This window comes from Ursus maritimus, unplaced genomic scaffold (genome assembly GCF_017311325.1).
Source record: "Ursus maritimus isolate PB19 unplaced genomic scaffold, ASM1731132v1 scaffold_27, whole genome shotgun sequence".
Taxonomy (NCBI): domain Eukaryota; kingdom Metazoa; phylum Chordata; class Mammalia; order Carnivora; family Ursidae; genus Ursus; species Ursus maritimus.
The window spans coordinates 31,865,113-31,882,026 of NW_024425230.1; the positions used below are offsets into that span (position 1 = coordinate 31,865,113).

The 16,914-nt window shown below is 36.4% G+C and overlaps 1 protein-coding gene across 1 annotated transcript in view; it reads left to right on the forward strand.

Moving 5' to 3' along the window:
* The window catches only part of MYO9A (myosin IXA), a 281,871-nt gene that overhangs the window by 80,425 nt on the left and 184,532 nt on the right, over nucleotides 1–16,914 (forward strand). Inside the window, exons 9-11 of the mRNA XM_040643036.1 lie at nucleotides 1,281–1,370; nucleotides 5,828–5,944; nucleotides 9,470–9,604. Coding sequence (XP_040498970.1) covers nucleotides 1,281–1,370; nucleotides 5,828–5,944; nucleotides 9,470–9,604 — 342 coding nt within the window. The remainder of the gene's footprint in view (nucleotides 1–1,280; nucleotides 1,371–5,827; nucleotides 5,945–9,469; nucleotides 9,605–16,914) is intronic.

Below are 16,914 nucleotides of genomic sequence, written 5' to 3' on the forward strand. Positions count from 1 at the left end.
TTGAGCAGTGAGTACTCCAAAAGAAGGTAGATTTCCTTTATGGTATCATCATGTTTTAAAAGATGATTGATCTGTTATGAATTGCTGGTGACAGGGTGATGCTTCACTTTGTTGTTTCGTAACTCAGTTTGTCCTTATAATTGAATCTTTTTTGCTTGGTATACTTTATATCATATTATCTACTTAAAATTTTTGAGTGTTATATCTTTATTTGGATGCTTTTATAATATGCCCTTGTTTTACCATTTTATGCCCCTCAGCGTGGCAATAGTTAGTAGTCTGATAATAGCAAGTATAGTCAAGGTTTGAAGAAATAGGAATGTTCGGGGCTGATGAGAGAGCAAATTGGTGAGAACTATGTAGAGTAGTTTGGCAATATCCTTTAAAGATTAAAATGTGTATGCTATAACCTAGTAATTCCGCTTTTAGGTTTGTACTTCAGAGAAATTCTTAAACTCATATGCAAAAATATTAAGTTTACTTCCTAATAGTGCAAAATGTTAAATAGTGTAAGTGCCTACACATAGGAGAATGGATTACACAGTGTAGTAATTTATATACTGGGGAGGTATATAGTAGTTAAAATGAATAAGCTTGATCTAAATTATCAACGTAGTTAAATCTCAAAAACGTATGGACAATATGATTCCATACAGATAAGAGTTAAATACACTTGGCAGTATAATGTAGTGTTTACAAATACATCTAATATATATATATTACATATGTGTAAAAACCTGAACTGAGATAACATGTCAAATTCATGATAGTATTTACCTCTAGAGAGAATGCGAACAAAGGAAGCATCAACTTTATTTTAAAATTAATGTGTAAATAAATATAAAACATCTGAAGCATAAATAAGTACTCATTGTAATGTTCCTGGAATTCAAGAAGTATTGTCACTTTTTAATTCTTGTCTGCAAGTTGTGGGATTATGGTTGATCATCTTAAAATATTTTTTGCACTATTCTATATTTTCCATATTTTGCACAAAGAAACACGTTTCTCCATTATGATCAGAAAGAAAACTTTATCTAGAAAGACCCATCTGTCTTACTTACCCTCTCTTTTTTTGGGGGGTGGTGGGAAGTAGGGTGAGTAGAATGTTTAGCTTTCACCTTGGCCAGTATTTAAATGGCTGAATGTATTGTCTTCGTTTTTTCTATTGTATATTTGCTAATCTCATTAAACATTTTTTTCTTTATTTGACTTTTCAATAAATAATTCAGCTTCTTGTCATAAATCTTATACACTGAATTTACTTTTCTGTTGTATAGGTTAAAGAAGAGATGCTATTTGAAGCATTAGTTACAAGGAAGACTGTGACAGTGGGAGAAAAGCTTATTTTGCCATATAAGCTGGCAGAGGTATGAATAGATTTTCTTGAGATCAAACTACTCTGAACAGTTTTAGAAGTTTGAGTTTGTGTTCTTTCTTTTAACAGAATGAAAATAACAACAAAGAGTGTTGATTGAAATATTTTCTGGGCCCTTGAAAATCAGCTGTGAACTTTCCATCAGCTTGAAAATATAAAGTTAAATGTGATTTTAAGCAATAGGCATATGTTTCTTTCTGAGATCTTAATCTGTTAACCATTCTTAAGTTTTATATTATTAATATGAGGTGAACAGGTAGTAGATGGATTTACAAATGAGTAGTGTTTGAATCAGTTGATTATTTTTTCTTCAGGCAGTTTCTTACCTTCCAGAACGTCATACTCTTCTGGTTAGCTTTTTCATTTTTGGCCACTCATTTGTAATTCTTTTTGTTTGCTCTTTCTTTTCCACCTGACCTCTAAAAATGTAGTTCTCTACTACACTGTCTTTGTCCTTTCTTCTCTATATTCCTTATCTAGATTATCTCACACAGTCCCATTGCTTTAAGTATCATCTGTATACTGAGGCTTCCAGATGAGATTTATTGCTGTCATTGCCATTATTATTATTATAATACACTTCTCGGGTGTATATGAATGGGAAAACTATTGAAAAGCCTACTGTTCTGTAGTGTAATTTAATGACAGTGATGAGAAATCAAACTATGACAGTTATAAAAATAGGACAGGAATTTCAGATTAGAAGACACAGAGGAGGGAAATAGTGATAGAACTGTAGAGAATGCTTTTTTGGCTGACAGTGATCCATTTATCCTATTTTTTTGGGTTCTTCCTAACTGCCATCAAGTCTGCATTTCTTCATTATGTCATGTGTCTTATGTCATAATCTCCAAATTTGAGAGCTCCTTTCTAAACAACAGAAAAACCAAACCTTTTTAAAAGTTTTGCCCTTCTTTTATTTAAAGTCTCAGTACTTTTATATTTTCCTTTATAACTTTTTTCAATATAGAATACTTCCTGGGGCGTCTGGGTGGCTTAGTTGATTAAGTGTCCAACTCTTGGTTTTGGCTCAGGTCACTATCTCAGAGTTGTGAGATCAAGCCCTGTGTCAGGCTCTGCACAGGGCAGCGTGGAGCCTTTTCCCTTTGCCCCTCCCCTCTCCCACTCTCTTAAAAAAAAAAATTCCTTATGTTTGTTTATATTTTTAAGTTTAAATTCAACTTTCTGAGATGATTTTTTGTAGATCCTGATTTATATTATTATTATTTTATAAATAGTATTTTTAAAAAGATTTTATTTAGTTGTTAGAGAGAACACAAGCAGGGGAAGTGGCAGAGGGAGAGGGAGAAGCAGGCTCCCCGCGGAGCAAGGAGCTGGATGTGGACTGGATCCTGTGACCCTGGGATCGTGACCTGAGCTGAAGGCAGACGTTTAACTGACCGAACCACCCAGGCATCCCTGATCCTGATTTATTTTTGTTTACATCTGTTTGGTGTATTTATTTATTTGTGTAGTAAATATTTGAAAATCTTCTTTGTGTCCAGAACTGTACTAGGCATTTGGGGTAAAATAAGGAGCAGTTCTTAAGGATTTTAATATTTTACCTGAAGAGCAATGGAAGAGTCTTAAAATGTTAAGGTGTCTTAGATTTTTTTTTTTAAAGGATCACTCTTGCATCAGTGTAAAGAACCAATTAGAAGAGAGTGTATTGCTTTTTGATAATTGTGAAACAAATATAGTGACTTAATATTTTCCGACAGTTTCTATGGATCAGCAATCTGGGCACAGGTTTGTTGGGTCCTCTGCTCAGGGTTTCACCAGGCTGAAGTCAAGATGTTTGAAAAGGCTGTGATCTCTTCTGAGACTCAGCATCCTCTTCCTGGTTCACAGGTTGTTGACAGGATTCAGTTCCTTGCAGTTATAGGATTAAGAGCCCTAATTTCTTGTTGGCTGCCAGGGGCCATGCTCAGCGGAATCTGCTTGTGGTCCTGTATACAACATGGCAGTTTGCTTCTTCAAAGGCCAGCAGGGGACTCTGTGATGGAAAGGCTCAGTCTCTTTTAAGAGATTTCTCTGATTAACTCAGCTCTACCCAGGATAATCTTCCTTTGATTAATTTAAAAAATCAGCTGATTTTGGGCCATAATATAAGGTAGTTACTGGAGTGAAATTCATCATATTTACAGTCCTGTCCACACTTAACAGGAGGGGCTTATACAGAACATGTATACAAGGGAATGGGAATCTTGGTGACCATCTTAGCGTTCTAACAGAGGGCAAGAGTGAATGTGGAAAGATGAGTTTGGAGGCTGTAGTAGGACTCCTGAAGAGAGAGAGTTTGGTTGCTTTGTCTAAAATAGTGACATATTGATAGGAAGAAATAGGTATAGTTAAAAAGAAAGAAATTTAGATGGTAAAATCAACAGGATCTGGCAATGATTTGCTTACTGGGAAGCAAGGAGAAAAAAGGAAATATTAAGGATAAATCCTAATTTTCTGGCTCACACAACTAAGAGTATTGGTACCATTCATTGAGATAGGAAACAATGAGATCTTGTTTAGGTGGGAAAATGTTAATTGGTATTTGGATTTATTGAGATTAAGCTGTGATAGGACCACATTTCAGAGAAGTATAAATTTTCAAAAGTATAATTTTGGGAGTTACGGAGTAAAAAAGTATTATATTGGTATATTTTGCTATATCTGGATTCTGTCCTCCTGGTACTTTATAAAAATAGTGCTCAATGTAAACCATAAGTACGTGGATTATAGTTTTTAATTTAATATGAAGATCTGTCTTCTCAATAAAAAATTCAACCCATTTGTATTTTTTATGCTACTATATTTTCTTTTTCTGTGTGTGTAGGGTTTTTTTTTTTTTTTTTTTTTGGTCTTATGTTTGTGTATTTAGTTTTAAAATCTTACTTTTGCTGAACTAGATCAGATTGTATTCATTCTTCCCTCTGGAGAAAAATAGAATGATTGTTCTCACTATATGTTATATTATTGATTCTTTTTGAATTTTAAAGATACTTTGTTGATAACTTGCCTAAGTACAGAATTCTACGGTCACATTCCTTTTTCTCTCAGAGCTTGTGAACACTTTCCAATTATTTTTAAGTTTCTGGTGTTGAAGATAGAGAATTTGATAGCATCTTCTCTTTCCTGTGCAGGTAATGGTTTAGATAGTTATTTTTTGGTCTAGGAACTTGAAGCTTTCGTTTTTTTGTTCACTGAAATTCAGAAATTCATCATTCATGTGGTAAATTGTAGTATCTACGTTTTGCAGATGTATAAGCTGTAGCTTAATAGTTTAAGTATCTTGGGTCAAGGTTACATACCTAGAATAAGTAGAGGAACTGGGATTGGAAGACAGCCTAGCTTTTAATCATTATTCTCTATTTCATCTAAACTGTAGGACAGATTTACAAATATGTACCTGTATATAAAGCTTCAAAATAAGTCCCTAGATAATAAATATGTAAGTAATTAGGACTTATATTCTTTAAGTGCTAGGACTCAATTCTCTAAAATATGTGCCCCTCCTTTTTTAGGTTTTGGTTCCTTCTTTTCTTTTCTTTTCTTTTCTTTTCTTTTCTTTTCTTTTCTTTTCTTTCTTGATTTTATTTATTTATTTAACAGAGAGAGACAGCCAGCGAGAGAGGGAACACAACAGGGGGAGTGGGAGAGGAAGAAACAGGCTCCCAGCAAAGGAGCCTGATGTGGGGCTCGATCCCATAACGCCGGGATCACGCCCTGAGCCAAAGGCAGACACTTAACAACTGAGCCACCCAGGCACCCCTAGGTTGTAGTACTTTCTAAATGTTGATTTTTTTTTTAACTGATAGATTTTATTTTTTAGAACAATTTCAGATTTACAGAAATTTTGAGCTGATAGTACAGAGTTTCCATAAACTGGGAAAAGCTTGAAGTGAGGGGAAAAAATAAATTTTATTACTCCATAATGAAAGAATTATTACTCTTATCTGGGAATGGAGAAATCCTTGAGGTTACGATGGATGACAAGTTGAAGACAACCAGGAATGTAATTGTGGTGGTATTATGATTATTTTTTAGGACTCTAACTAGGATTCAGAGATAACTGATGCTTGTTTGCCAACAGATTTATTCTTCTGCCTGGTATAGCCTTCCCCACTTTTGCTGGCAAGTTTGATTTGTTTGTAAACCTCCTATTATACCTTCTTTACTAGGTAAAATGTATACCCCAATTTTCAGTCAAACGGTTTTGAACTGAGTGACCTACATTTTGTTTCTCTCCTTTTAATCTAGATTACAGTTGAGACTAGATTAATGGGTATGGGTATATGGAAAACTTCAGTTAAAGGCTATTTAAATTGAGAGAAAATTAAATTTCTAATCCAGGATATTAAGCTTTCTTTATTAGTTGAGAGCAAAATACACTTTGTCATAGTATCTTAGATTGTTGCCATTTTCATTTGGTCTCCAACCCTTTTCTTTTTTTTTCAGGCTGTGACAGTGAGGAACTCCATGGCTAAGTCTTTATATAGTGCCCTGTTTGACTGGATAGTTTTTCGGATTAATCATGCACTTCTGAATAGTAAAGATTTGGAGCAAAATACAAAGGTAGACATACATTGGATTATTATATATTTGTCCTGGAAAACTGTTTTAATAAAATAATTAATAAATGAAATTTAAAAACACAGAATTATGTAGAGTAATAAATAAGAATCACCTTTTATCTGTATTCCCTACTGTTTCCCTCCTTATGTATGTTTTTATTACCTTATTCAGGGAAACTGTTGTTCTATATGTCTTTCCAGACCTTTTTCTTATGTACATTTCTGTGGATGTACATATACAGAGTTGCTTTTAACTTAAAAATAGAATTATGTTATCTTTATTGTTTCTAACTTGTATTTTTTTTTTACCTGATATGTCTTGAAATAGGTCTGGACCTCATTATTTTTAATAACTTTGTAATATTATATATTACGCCTATATACCATAAATTTCCCCATAAAAATATATTACATTTGTTTTGTTGTTATAAATGATGATGTAACAAATATTCTTTGTGTACATTTCTTTAGGATAAAATCCTTAAAATGAATTGCTGGATCTAAGAATATACGCATTTTAGAATTTTGTTAGCTACTGCTAAATTGCTTTTAAAAAAAGATTGTACTTCCATTGGTAGTGTATGGAAATGCCTATGTCCCTACACCTTTACTCACATTGGACATTATCAGTCTTTTCATCTACTACTCTGGGAGGACGATGCCATTTTATTGTCCGTTTTTTCAATGATAGAATGAAAGTTGAGTATCTTCTCATGTTTTTTCATCATTTCATTATGTATTCTTTTATTTTTATGTTGTTCGTTTTGTCTTTTTGTTACTTCTTTCTTGGAGTCACTGTGGATATTGCAGAGATTCATAGTTTGATATATATTGCATATATTTTCTCTTAACTTTTAAAATTTGTTCATGTTGTGTTTTAGGGCCTGTATTTTTAAAATTTTTGTGCAGTTAATTCTGCTATTCTTTTCCTTTATTTTCCTGGGTTTTATTTATTTATTTTTCTTATGTAAGAAGGCCTCTTTCAGCCCAAGATTATAAAAATACTCATACTTTTTGAATTTAATTTTTTATATTCAGGGTTTTTTTCCCCCCACTGGGATTCATTTATTTATTTATTAATTTAAGATTTTTATTTTTAAGTAATCTCTACACTCAATGTGGGGCTCGAATTCACAACCCTGAGATCAAGAGTCACGTGCTCCACTAATTGAGCCAGTCAGGTGCCTCCGGAATTTATTTTTTAATATGGCAGATTTTAGATATTTAAATCATTTGAAATCTATTTTTATTTCTCAGCAACTTTTTATGGAATAGTCTGCATCTTTAGGGTGATTAAAATATGTTATCTTTATTACTTAATCCTCCTGTCTTAAATACAAAATGGTTCTAACATTAATTTTTCATGGTTTGAGTAAACCTACAGAAAATTGTAATAGGAATCTTATTTACTAAATTGACTTATTTTTGGAGGTCATTACTTTCACTGTTTTTCATTAAGGGCTTAGAATTAGCAGACTCAATCAAAGAAAATACTGTTTTTATTTTTAAAGATTTATTTGAGAGAGAGAAAGTGCGAGTGTAAGCAGGGGAAGGGACAGAGGGAGAGAGAGAATCTCAAGCACACTCCCTGCTGAGTGCAGAGCCCCCACGTGGGGCTCGGTTCTGTTACCCATGAGATATGACCTGAGCTGAAATCAGGAGTCTGAGGCTTAATTGACTGAGCCACTCAGGTGTCCCAAAGAAAATACTCTTTTTTTTTTTTTTTTTTTAAAGATTTTTTTATTTATTTATTCGACAGAGTTAGAGACAGCCAGCGAGAGAAGGAACACAAGCAGGGGGAGTGGGAGAGGAAGAAGCAGGCTCATAGCAGAGGAGCCTGATGTGGGGCTCGATCCCAGGACTCTGGGATCACGCCCTGAGCCGAAGGCAGACGCTTAACCGCTGTGCCACGCAGGCGCCCCCCAAAGAAAATACTCTTAATGGAGACTTTAAAAAAAAACCTCTCACTATTGGGGCACCTGGGCTCAGTTGGGCGGCCACCTCTTGGTTTCAGCTTGGGTCATGGTCTTGGGGTCCTGGGATTGATCCCTGGGTCAGGTTCCACGGTCAGCAGTCCCTCTGCTTAAGGATTCTCTCTCCTCCTCTCCTTCTGCCCCTCTCCCTGCTCGTGCTCTCCCTCTCTCTCTCTCAAATAAAAAAATAAATCTTTAAAAATAATCTCTTAGTATTTATCACATTAGTTTGCTCAGTGTCTCTCTTAGTACTAGTGGAGAAAAATTGTTTTCATTTAACCAAAATTGTCATGTAACTGTATTTTAAGAATGAGGTAAGGTGGTGAGAAGAATGCTGGTTTGGGAATATTAGAGCTGAATCCTTATTATCCATAGTAAGAAGTTAGAATATAGTTTGTAGAAGCAAAATATCAAGACATAGAGGAATAAGCATTTGTATACAATACTGTACTATTTATACCAAATAGATAAAAGATTTGAGTGTTGACTTTAGGGAGCAGAAATTGACAATGAAAAAGGGATTGTTGTTTTTTGTTATAATTTTTTAGAACTCTAACATTGTAAACCTCTTACAGTTTTTTTTTTTTTTTTAAAGATTTTATTTATTTATTTGACAGAGACAGCCAGTGAGAGAGGGAACACAAGCAGGGGGAGTGGGAGAGGAAGAAGCAGGCTCCCAGCAGAAGAGCCTGATGTGGAGCTCGATCCCAGAACGCTGGGATCATGCCCTGAGCCGAAGGCAGATGCTTAAGGACTGCGCCACCCAGGCGCCCTGTACAGTTTTTTTTTTTAATACAAATTAAAAAAAAATTGGGGGCACCTGGGTGGCTCAGTCAATTGAGCATCCAGCTCTTGGTTTTAGCTCAGGTCATGATTTCATGGGTTGTGGGATTGAGCCCTGTGTCAGGCTCCACACTCAGCAGGGAGTCTGCTTGAGGATTCTCCCCTCCGCCCCTCCCCCCACTCTCTTTCTCTAAAATAAATAAATAAGTCTTTAAAAAGATTGTTTTAAAAATTGAAGAAGCCACATATTCTGATATCCAGTTTCATCCTTAGCTTGCACAAGGCTGATTAAACATACTAGTTAGCTTGCTTTGTAAAGCAGAATTCTGTTGGGCTATAGAAGTGAAAAATAGGAAAACTTGAATGGTGTTCTTTGCATAACCTGGGAAAGCCAGGAAAAAACCTAGCTTTAAGTTATTTTTTACTTCCCCATAGGTGATTCTTTCTATTTCCTTGTCTCTTGGAATTTAGGGATTTCTGAGATTGAGATAACAGGTGACTAACCCTGCTTCGAACATTTCTGTAAACAGTGTATTACATGTGTTAAAATTTTGGTTGTATTTTATAATTGGGATGAAAAGAAAAAGAGGAGAATAAAGAAAACTAACATAGTTTTTATTTTGTGGAATATTTTGGCTAGCTCCCCAAAATTTCCTCTCCACTGCTGTAGAAGAACTTTGAGCATTTTGTTACCTGTATTGTGGGTATTATTCATGAAATAAATTTGACCATCATTTTTTAACCATGATAATTTTTTTCCTGTTTCACAGACTTTGTCCATTGGTGTTCTTGATATTTTTGGGTTTGAAGATTATGAAAATAACAGCTTTGAACAGTTCTGTATCAATTTTGCTAATGAACGTTTACAACACTACTTCAATCAGCATATTTTTAAATTGGAGCAAGTGAGTACTTAAATGCATATATGCTTTCTACCCTCCTGTTGTCTCACCTACTTATCTTCACACACATATACACATATATAAATTTTTGAGTCACAGTTACAAGCATTTTAAATCTTTTACTTCCATGCAGATATTGTAGTCTTCATGTCAATGTTAGCAAAGGAAAAATCAGAGTATAGTTTTTGAGCCATATGATACAGGGTTTCCTTTTTTTTTTTTTTTAAAGATTTTATTTATTTATTTGACAGAGACAGCCAGTGAGAGAGAGAACACAAGCAGGGGGAGTGGGAGAGGAAGAAGCAGGCTCCTAGCGGAGGAGCCTGATGTGGGGCTCGATCCCAGAACGCCGGGATCACACCCTGAGCCGAAGGCAGACGCTTAACTGCTGTGCCACCCAGGCACCCCCCAGTGTTCTTTTAGCTAGATCATGCTAAACTAGTATTTTTTATCTCTTGCAAATATATGTACTGGAGTGGTGGAGAAATGCATTTTGTTGACTGTGTGCTGTGTTTTACAAAGTAAAGTGTCAGTGGCTCTCTGGATCATTAAACAGAAGAGTAAGTAAATTGCTTTTGAAGAGAAAAGGTATTCTCTATTACTGAAATTATTTTTACCTTTTCTAGAAGTGTAGATTAGACATTGAGGAGCCATAAGAAATACTTTGCCTAAAAACATGTATAGAAAATAAAACCTTACAGTTTATGGAAAGTGTGTTTGGAACTACTTGGTGGTGGGTGATCTTTATTTGCTACCCTGAATATCATAATTTTGGGCAGTGTAGTGGAATTATGGATCAGAAGACTTAGATTCTAAGATACGTCTTGTTTTTCCTTTCAAGATTCAGTATTCTCTTCTGTAATTTAATGTAGTGGGTATGATTTTGCTATAATGTATAGAAAGTTTGGAGACCTTCACCTCTTTGCCATCTCATCTATTTTATTCTTCCTTTCTCTCCCGTCTCGTTTTTTCACTTAAAATAGAATTGCTGGAAAGAAGAGATTTAAGGCAGTTTAAATATTAACTGTTTTATTTATTTGTGTATCTCTGGTACCTAGAATGAGATGGGTATGCAATGAGTATTTGTTAAATTCAACTGAATACAAAATCGGTTAACAAAATTGGAAACAGCTTGAAAATTTTGAATTCTAAAGTAAATTTCATCCAAAAATGTCCCATCCAGTCTGACAGGATGGGAGAGAGGTGTAATAATTATCCTGCAGGATGATAAATGCCAAAATTGTAAAGAAGGTTAAAGTAGTGATATAAAGGATGAAGTTGATAAAGACCTTCCTAAAAGTCTACCAAGATTTCCCAGGGGTGATTCTGAACTATAGTTTGGAATAGAAGAGTGAGTTTACCAGATCGTCAATGGGGAGAAGATATTTTTAACAAAGGTAACAATATCCTTAAAATTGTGAGGTGTAAAATAGCATGGCCCTTTTGAGGAACTAAAAATAGTATAGCTAAAATACATGATGTAAGAGTGAAACAGGGAGGGAGATAAGTTTATGAAATATCCTAGGGCCATATAGTTGTGGGCTTTATATGTTATGTAGAGGAGATTGGAATTTTTCTTTTAGAAAATGAGTAATATGAAGTATATTTTTGGCTGAGGATTTGAACTATGGAAGACGGACTGAAAAGAGGGTAAAATACCTGGAGGGAAAGACATAATCCATAAGCCAGTTGAAGTAGTGTGAGTGTGTGATTCTGATTCCCGAATTAAGGTGTATGTAAAGATAATGTGGAATAGGAGACAGACCAGAAGAACTTTCTGTGATTTGAAAATATATTTACTGTTGTCATTTATAATACTGCTCTCTTATTTCCTTTACTTGCTCAGAATTATCCTTCAAGTCATTGGCTCATCACTAAATTGAATAACAGTTGTGTGTCACACACTGTGCTAGGCATTAAAGACAAAATTTAGAGTGTAGGGATCTTATCTGAGGAGTTTATAATCTAGTGAGTTTTTTCTTTGTTTCTGTCACTCTGGGGATGTCAGACTAGGAAACTTTAACAAAATTACCTTGCAGAACACCTAAAAACAATGAACAAAATATATTTGAAGTCATTGGGGTACATCTAAATAAGTGAAGTTCTGCAGGGCTTATATCTGCACGAAGGAAACCCAGGGAGATGAGCCCAGCATTTTTGGACTGCTTTGTTGCTAAAGACATTTCTCTATTCTGGTGGAGGGCTGCTGATTCTGAAAGAGCCAGGCTTGAAAATCTGAGAAGATGAACAGAGTTTTCTCCAGATTCAACAATAAGGAAGAACCCACTGGTAACTCCTATAAGCTTTCTGCTTGAGAACTTAAAAGATTACATCTTAGAAGTAAAGATAAACCAGAAATAGATCAGGTAACTTAGGGACTGAAGCCCAGTTTAAAATCTTCTCAGTTCCAATTGGGTTAAAAGAGTATAGAATTCCTAATGTTCTTAGCCACCTGCCAAGAGCAAATTCACTGTCCAGTGAAGGGAGAGAGCATCCTAGGGCTAAAATTATCTGTATGATTTTTCATATATAGGATCCAGCATTCAATTTTTTTTTCTTTTTTAGAGATTTTATTTATTTATTTGTCAGAGAGAGCACAAGCAGAGGGAGCAGCAGGCAGAGGGAGAAGCAGGCTCCCTGCTGAGCAAGGAGCCTGATGTGGGACTTGATCCCAGAACCCTGGGATCATGACCTGAGCTGAAAGCAGACATTTAACTGACTGAGCCACCCAGGCATCCCCAGCATTCAAAATTTTAACTGAGAATTGTTTTTTTAAAGACAAACATGGAGAGAAACCAACATGAGTAAGAACCAAGAGAAGTGAGACAGTAGACTGACTGTACCATAGGAAATCCAGGAAATAATGTTAACAGAAATGAATTTTAAAGTATTAGTGGTTTCAAGAAACATTTTTGAAAGTAATATTTTTTACTAAAGAATTACAAAGAAACGCCAAGTTTAGAAAAATCTAGAAGTAAAAGGTAGAGTGAAATTAAGAACATAATGATAGTTTTAAACAGTTAGATATAGCTTAAGAGAGGATTAGTAATTTGGAAGATAGGCCAGAAGAAAATACCCAGCCTGATGAAAAAAGGAAAATATAAATAGTATAAGAGACATATGGGGCATAGTGAAAAGGTCTGACATATGTGTAAGAGAAATTCTGGAAGGAAGTATGTGAGAAAAGAGAGAATAGGGTAGATACTATATTTGAAAAGATAACGGTTGAGAATTTTTCCAAAACTTAAAACACAAAACAAAAAAATCCAAAAAGCACATGTTTGAGAAGCTGTACAAATTCAAAGCATTGGAAGTACAAAGACAGTTGTACGTAAACCAAAGACAATGAAAACATCTGAGAAGCATCTGGAGGTTGGGGACTGGGCAGCAGCGAGCAGTACTCTTAAAGAAGCAACCATAAGACTGGAACTCAGGCTTATAGGGCAAGCAGTGAATGACAGAAGACAGTGGGTATTTTCCTTAAAACTGAAGTATGTTATTTGGGCAGTAGCTAAATTATCCTCACAGCAGCCCAGAGATGCAGGAAGGAATAAAGAGCAGGGAACATTGTAAAAACGGGGTGGTGGTGGTGAGTCTAAATGAATATTAACTAAATTAGGCAAAGATAAAAATATCTTTTATGGTTTAATGTTTATGTGGAATGAAAATGAGTACAATAGCATTTAAGTCAGGGAGATAGTACGTGGAATTTAAGGTATCCTAAGACCTTTATCTTAAATGCCAATTTCTAGAAGATTTTTTTTTTTTCTGTTTGACATTGATAAGTAAAGATATGTGTTACAATTTAGGATAACCACCAAATAGTAAATGAATATAAAATTGTCAAGTTAGTATAGGGAACAAGTAAAGTAAAAACTCTAGTAGTCCAAAAGAAAGCAAGAAAGAAGAATAAAATCAATATCAAGAAAGCAGGACAAATAGCAAATAGTAAGATGGTTGATTTAATCCCACAAAATATCAGTGATTGTGTTAAATATACATGGATTCATTACTCCAAGTAAAAATGAAGTATTGTCAGACTGGATATAAAACAAAAGTAAATTGCTACTTATAAGAAAGATACTTTATAAACATATAAAAAAGTTAAAAGTAGAAGGATAGAAGAGGCCTTAGTAAACCTGAACCAAAAAAGAGCTGGTATAGCTATATTAATATCATACTTCAAGCATTGCCAGACTTCAAGAAGAATATTTGATAATGTGAAAGGATCAATTGATCAGGAAGTATGCAATTCCAAATTTATAGGTTCCTTGGTAACAGAGACTCAAAGTATATAAAACAAAAATTAATAAAATTAAAAAAGAAACATGTAATTATAGTGGAATCGTTGTGGAATGTTTTAACAAACCTTGCTGAATAGCTACCAGAATAAGCAGAGAAAAGAAAAAAATCAGTCCAGGTATAGATTATTTAAAGTACCTAGAGGATATGGCACGTGCTTTTGTGGATGCCCAGTCCTGCCTGCCTTTAGTTTAGAATGCCAGTTTCCTTAGGCCCAAGCCTGTATCAAATAAGGATATAGAAGAATTTTTTTGGATATAAAAGATTTTTATTTTATTTCTTTAAAGATTTTATTTATTTATTTGTCAGAGAGAGAGAGAGTGCACACACACACAAGCAGGGGGAGCAGCAGGCAGAGGGAGAAGCAGGCTCCCTGCTGATCAAGGAGCAGGGACTCAGTCCCAGGACCCTGGGATCATGATCTGAGCCAAAGACAGACACTTAACTGACTGAACCACCCAGGCATCCCTAAAAGATTTTTAAATCAGATACTTATTTGACATATATAGATAACTGCATATTTACGAAATGTGTAAAATTTATTCGTATACTGGACCGTAACACAAGGATCAAATTTCAAGGATTGAAACCACACATACTTAAATACTGTAAAGAAGTAATGTCTGAGAAGAGAGTTAAGATGACAGAGGAGTAGGGGTCCCCTTTTTCAGCTGGTCCCCTGAGTTGAGCTGGATAGGTACCAGACCATCCTGAACACCCACGGAATCAGCCTGAGATGTAGGAAGATACACTTGGACCTATATAAATGAACATCTCCAGCACTGAGTTTGAGGTACGAAGTGGGGAGCCGTGAATCCACGCACAGATATTGGAAGATAAATGGAAGGGGGACGGAGCCTCCACATTCGGGCACTGGGAAGCGGTAGTCACCTGCACTGGGGAGTGGGCGGACTTGCAGACCAGCACCTGTGAGAGAGCAGACTGAGACCGTGAGCCCGGGAACGCGTGTGCCCAGTCTGAAAACCGGAGCTCCGGAGTGCTCGCGAAACACACTGAAACGGAGCTCCGGAGCGCGTGGGGGCGGCTGGCGGTGTTAGAAGCACAAAGGACAGAGACGTGCCGGCCCTGGAAGTGAGGGCTGGGATGCTGGCTGAGGGGCACACAACCCGGGACACTGCAGGATTTAGCAGCACCAACGGAAACAGAGTTAAAGAGGCCGGAAGAGCTCATTGGAGAACGGACTGCGATCCCTCTGTTCTGAGATAAAGGCTAGGATTCGGCAACTGCTGCTCTGACTCTCAGAAGAGGTACAGCAAACCACCAGGGAAAGCCGCCAGAGAACAAAAGCCCGGACATACTGGCTTACATTGTGCCAATCCCCATACCCCCTCCCAGGGGTCAGGGAGACTCTACCCAAACAGGGTTGCCTGAGTATTGGTGCGGCAGGCCGCAACCCCAGAAGGCAGGCTGAAAAATCAAGAAGCCCACATCCTTAAGGTCCCTATAAAACAAGAGCACACTGCCTGGGTCCCGGTCAATAATTTGGGCTCTGGACAACCCCACAACCTCTCCTCATCAGAATGACGAGAAGGAGAAATCCCCCCCAGCAAAGAAAAGACAATGAGTCTGTGGCCTCTGCCACAGAACTGATGGATATGGATATAACCAAATTATCAGAAATGGAGTTCAGAGTAACAATGGTCAAGATGACGTGTAGACTTGAAAAAAATATTAACAAAAATATTAACGAGAATACAGAATCTCTAAGGGCGGAAATGAGAGCAAATCTGGCAGAAATTAAAAATACTATGGATCAAATGCAGTCAAAACTAGATGCTCTGATGGCCAGGGTAAATGAGGCAGAAGAACGAATCAGCGAATTGGAGGATGGGATGGTAGAAGAGAAAGCTAAAACAGAAACTTGGCTCAAAAAACTCCAATCTCAAGAATGTAGGTTACGGGAGATTACTGACTCAATGAAACGTTCCAATGTCAGAATCATCGGCATCCCCGAGGGGGTGGAGAAAAACAGAGGTCTAGAAGAGATATTTGAACAAATTGTAGCTGAAAACTTCCCTAATCTAGCAAAGGAAACAAGCATTCATGTCCAAGAGGCAGAGAGGACCCCTCCCAAATTCAACCATGACAAACCTATGCCACGTTATGTCACGTCATAGTGCATTTTGCAAATATTAGATCCAAGGATACAGTACTGAAAGCGGCCAGGGCAAAGAAATTTCTTGTGTACCAAGGCAAAGGTATCAGAATTACGTCAGACCTGTCTACACAGACCTGGAATGAGAGAAAGGGTTGGGGAGGGGCATTTTTAAAGTTCTTTCAGAGAAAAACATGCAGCCAGGGATCCTTTATCCAATAAGGCTGTCATTCAGAATTGATGGAGAGATAAAGACCTTCCAGAATCTCTAGTCACTGATCAATTTCGCAACCACGAAACCAGCCCTACAGGAGATATTAAGGAGGGTTCTATAAAAGTAAAAGGGCCCCAAGAGTGATACAGGACAGAAAGTCACAATCTATAGAAACAAAGACTCTACAGGCAACATGACATCATTAAAATCATATCTCTCAATAATCACTCTCAATGTGAATGGCCTAACTGCTCCCATAAAATGCCTGCCACAGGGTTGCAGATTGGATAAAAAGACACGACCCACCCATTTGCTGTCTACAAGAGACTCATTTGGAACCTAAAGATACATCCAGGGATGGAAAACCATCTTTCATGCCAATGGACCTCAAAAGAAAGCTGGGGTAGCAATTCTCATATCAGACAGACTGGATTTTAAACTAAAGACTATAGTCAGAGATACAGAAGGGCACTATATTATTCTTAAAGGATGTATCCAACAAGTGGATATGACAATTATAAACATATATGCCTCCAGCAGGGGAGCAGCAAGATACACAAACCAACTCTTAACCAGAATAAAGAGACATATAGATAAAAATACGTTAATAGTAGGGGACCTCAACACTCCACTATCGGCAATAGATAGATCACTTAAGAAGAAAATCAACAAAGAAACAAA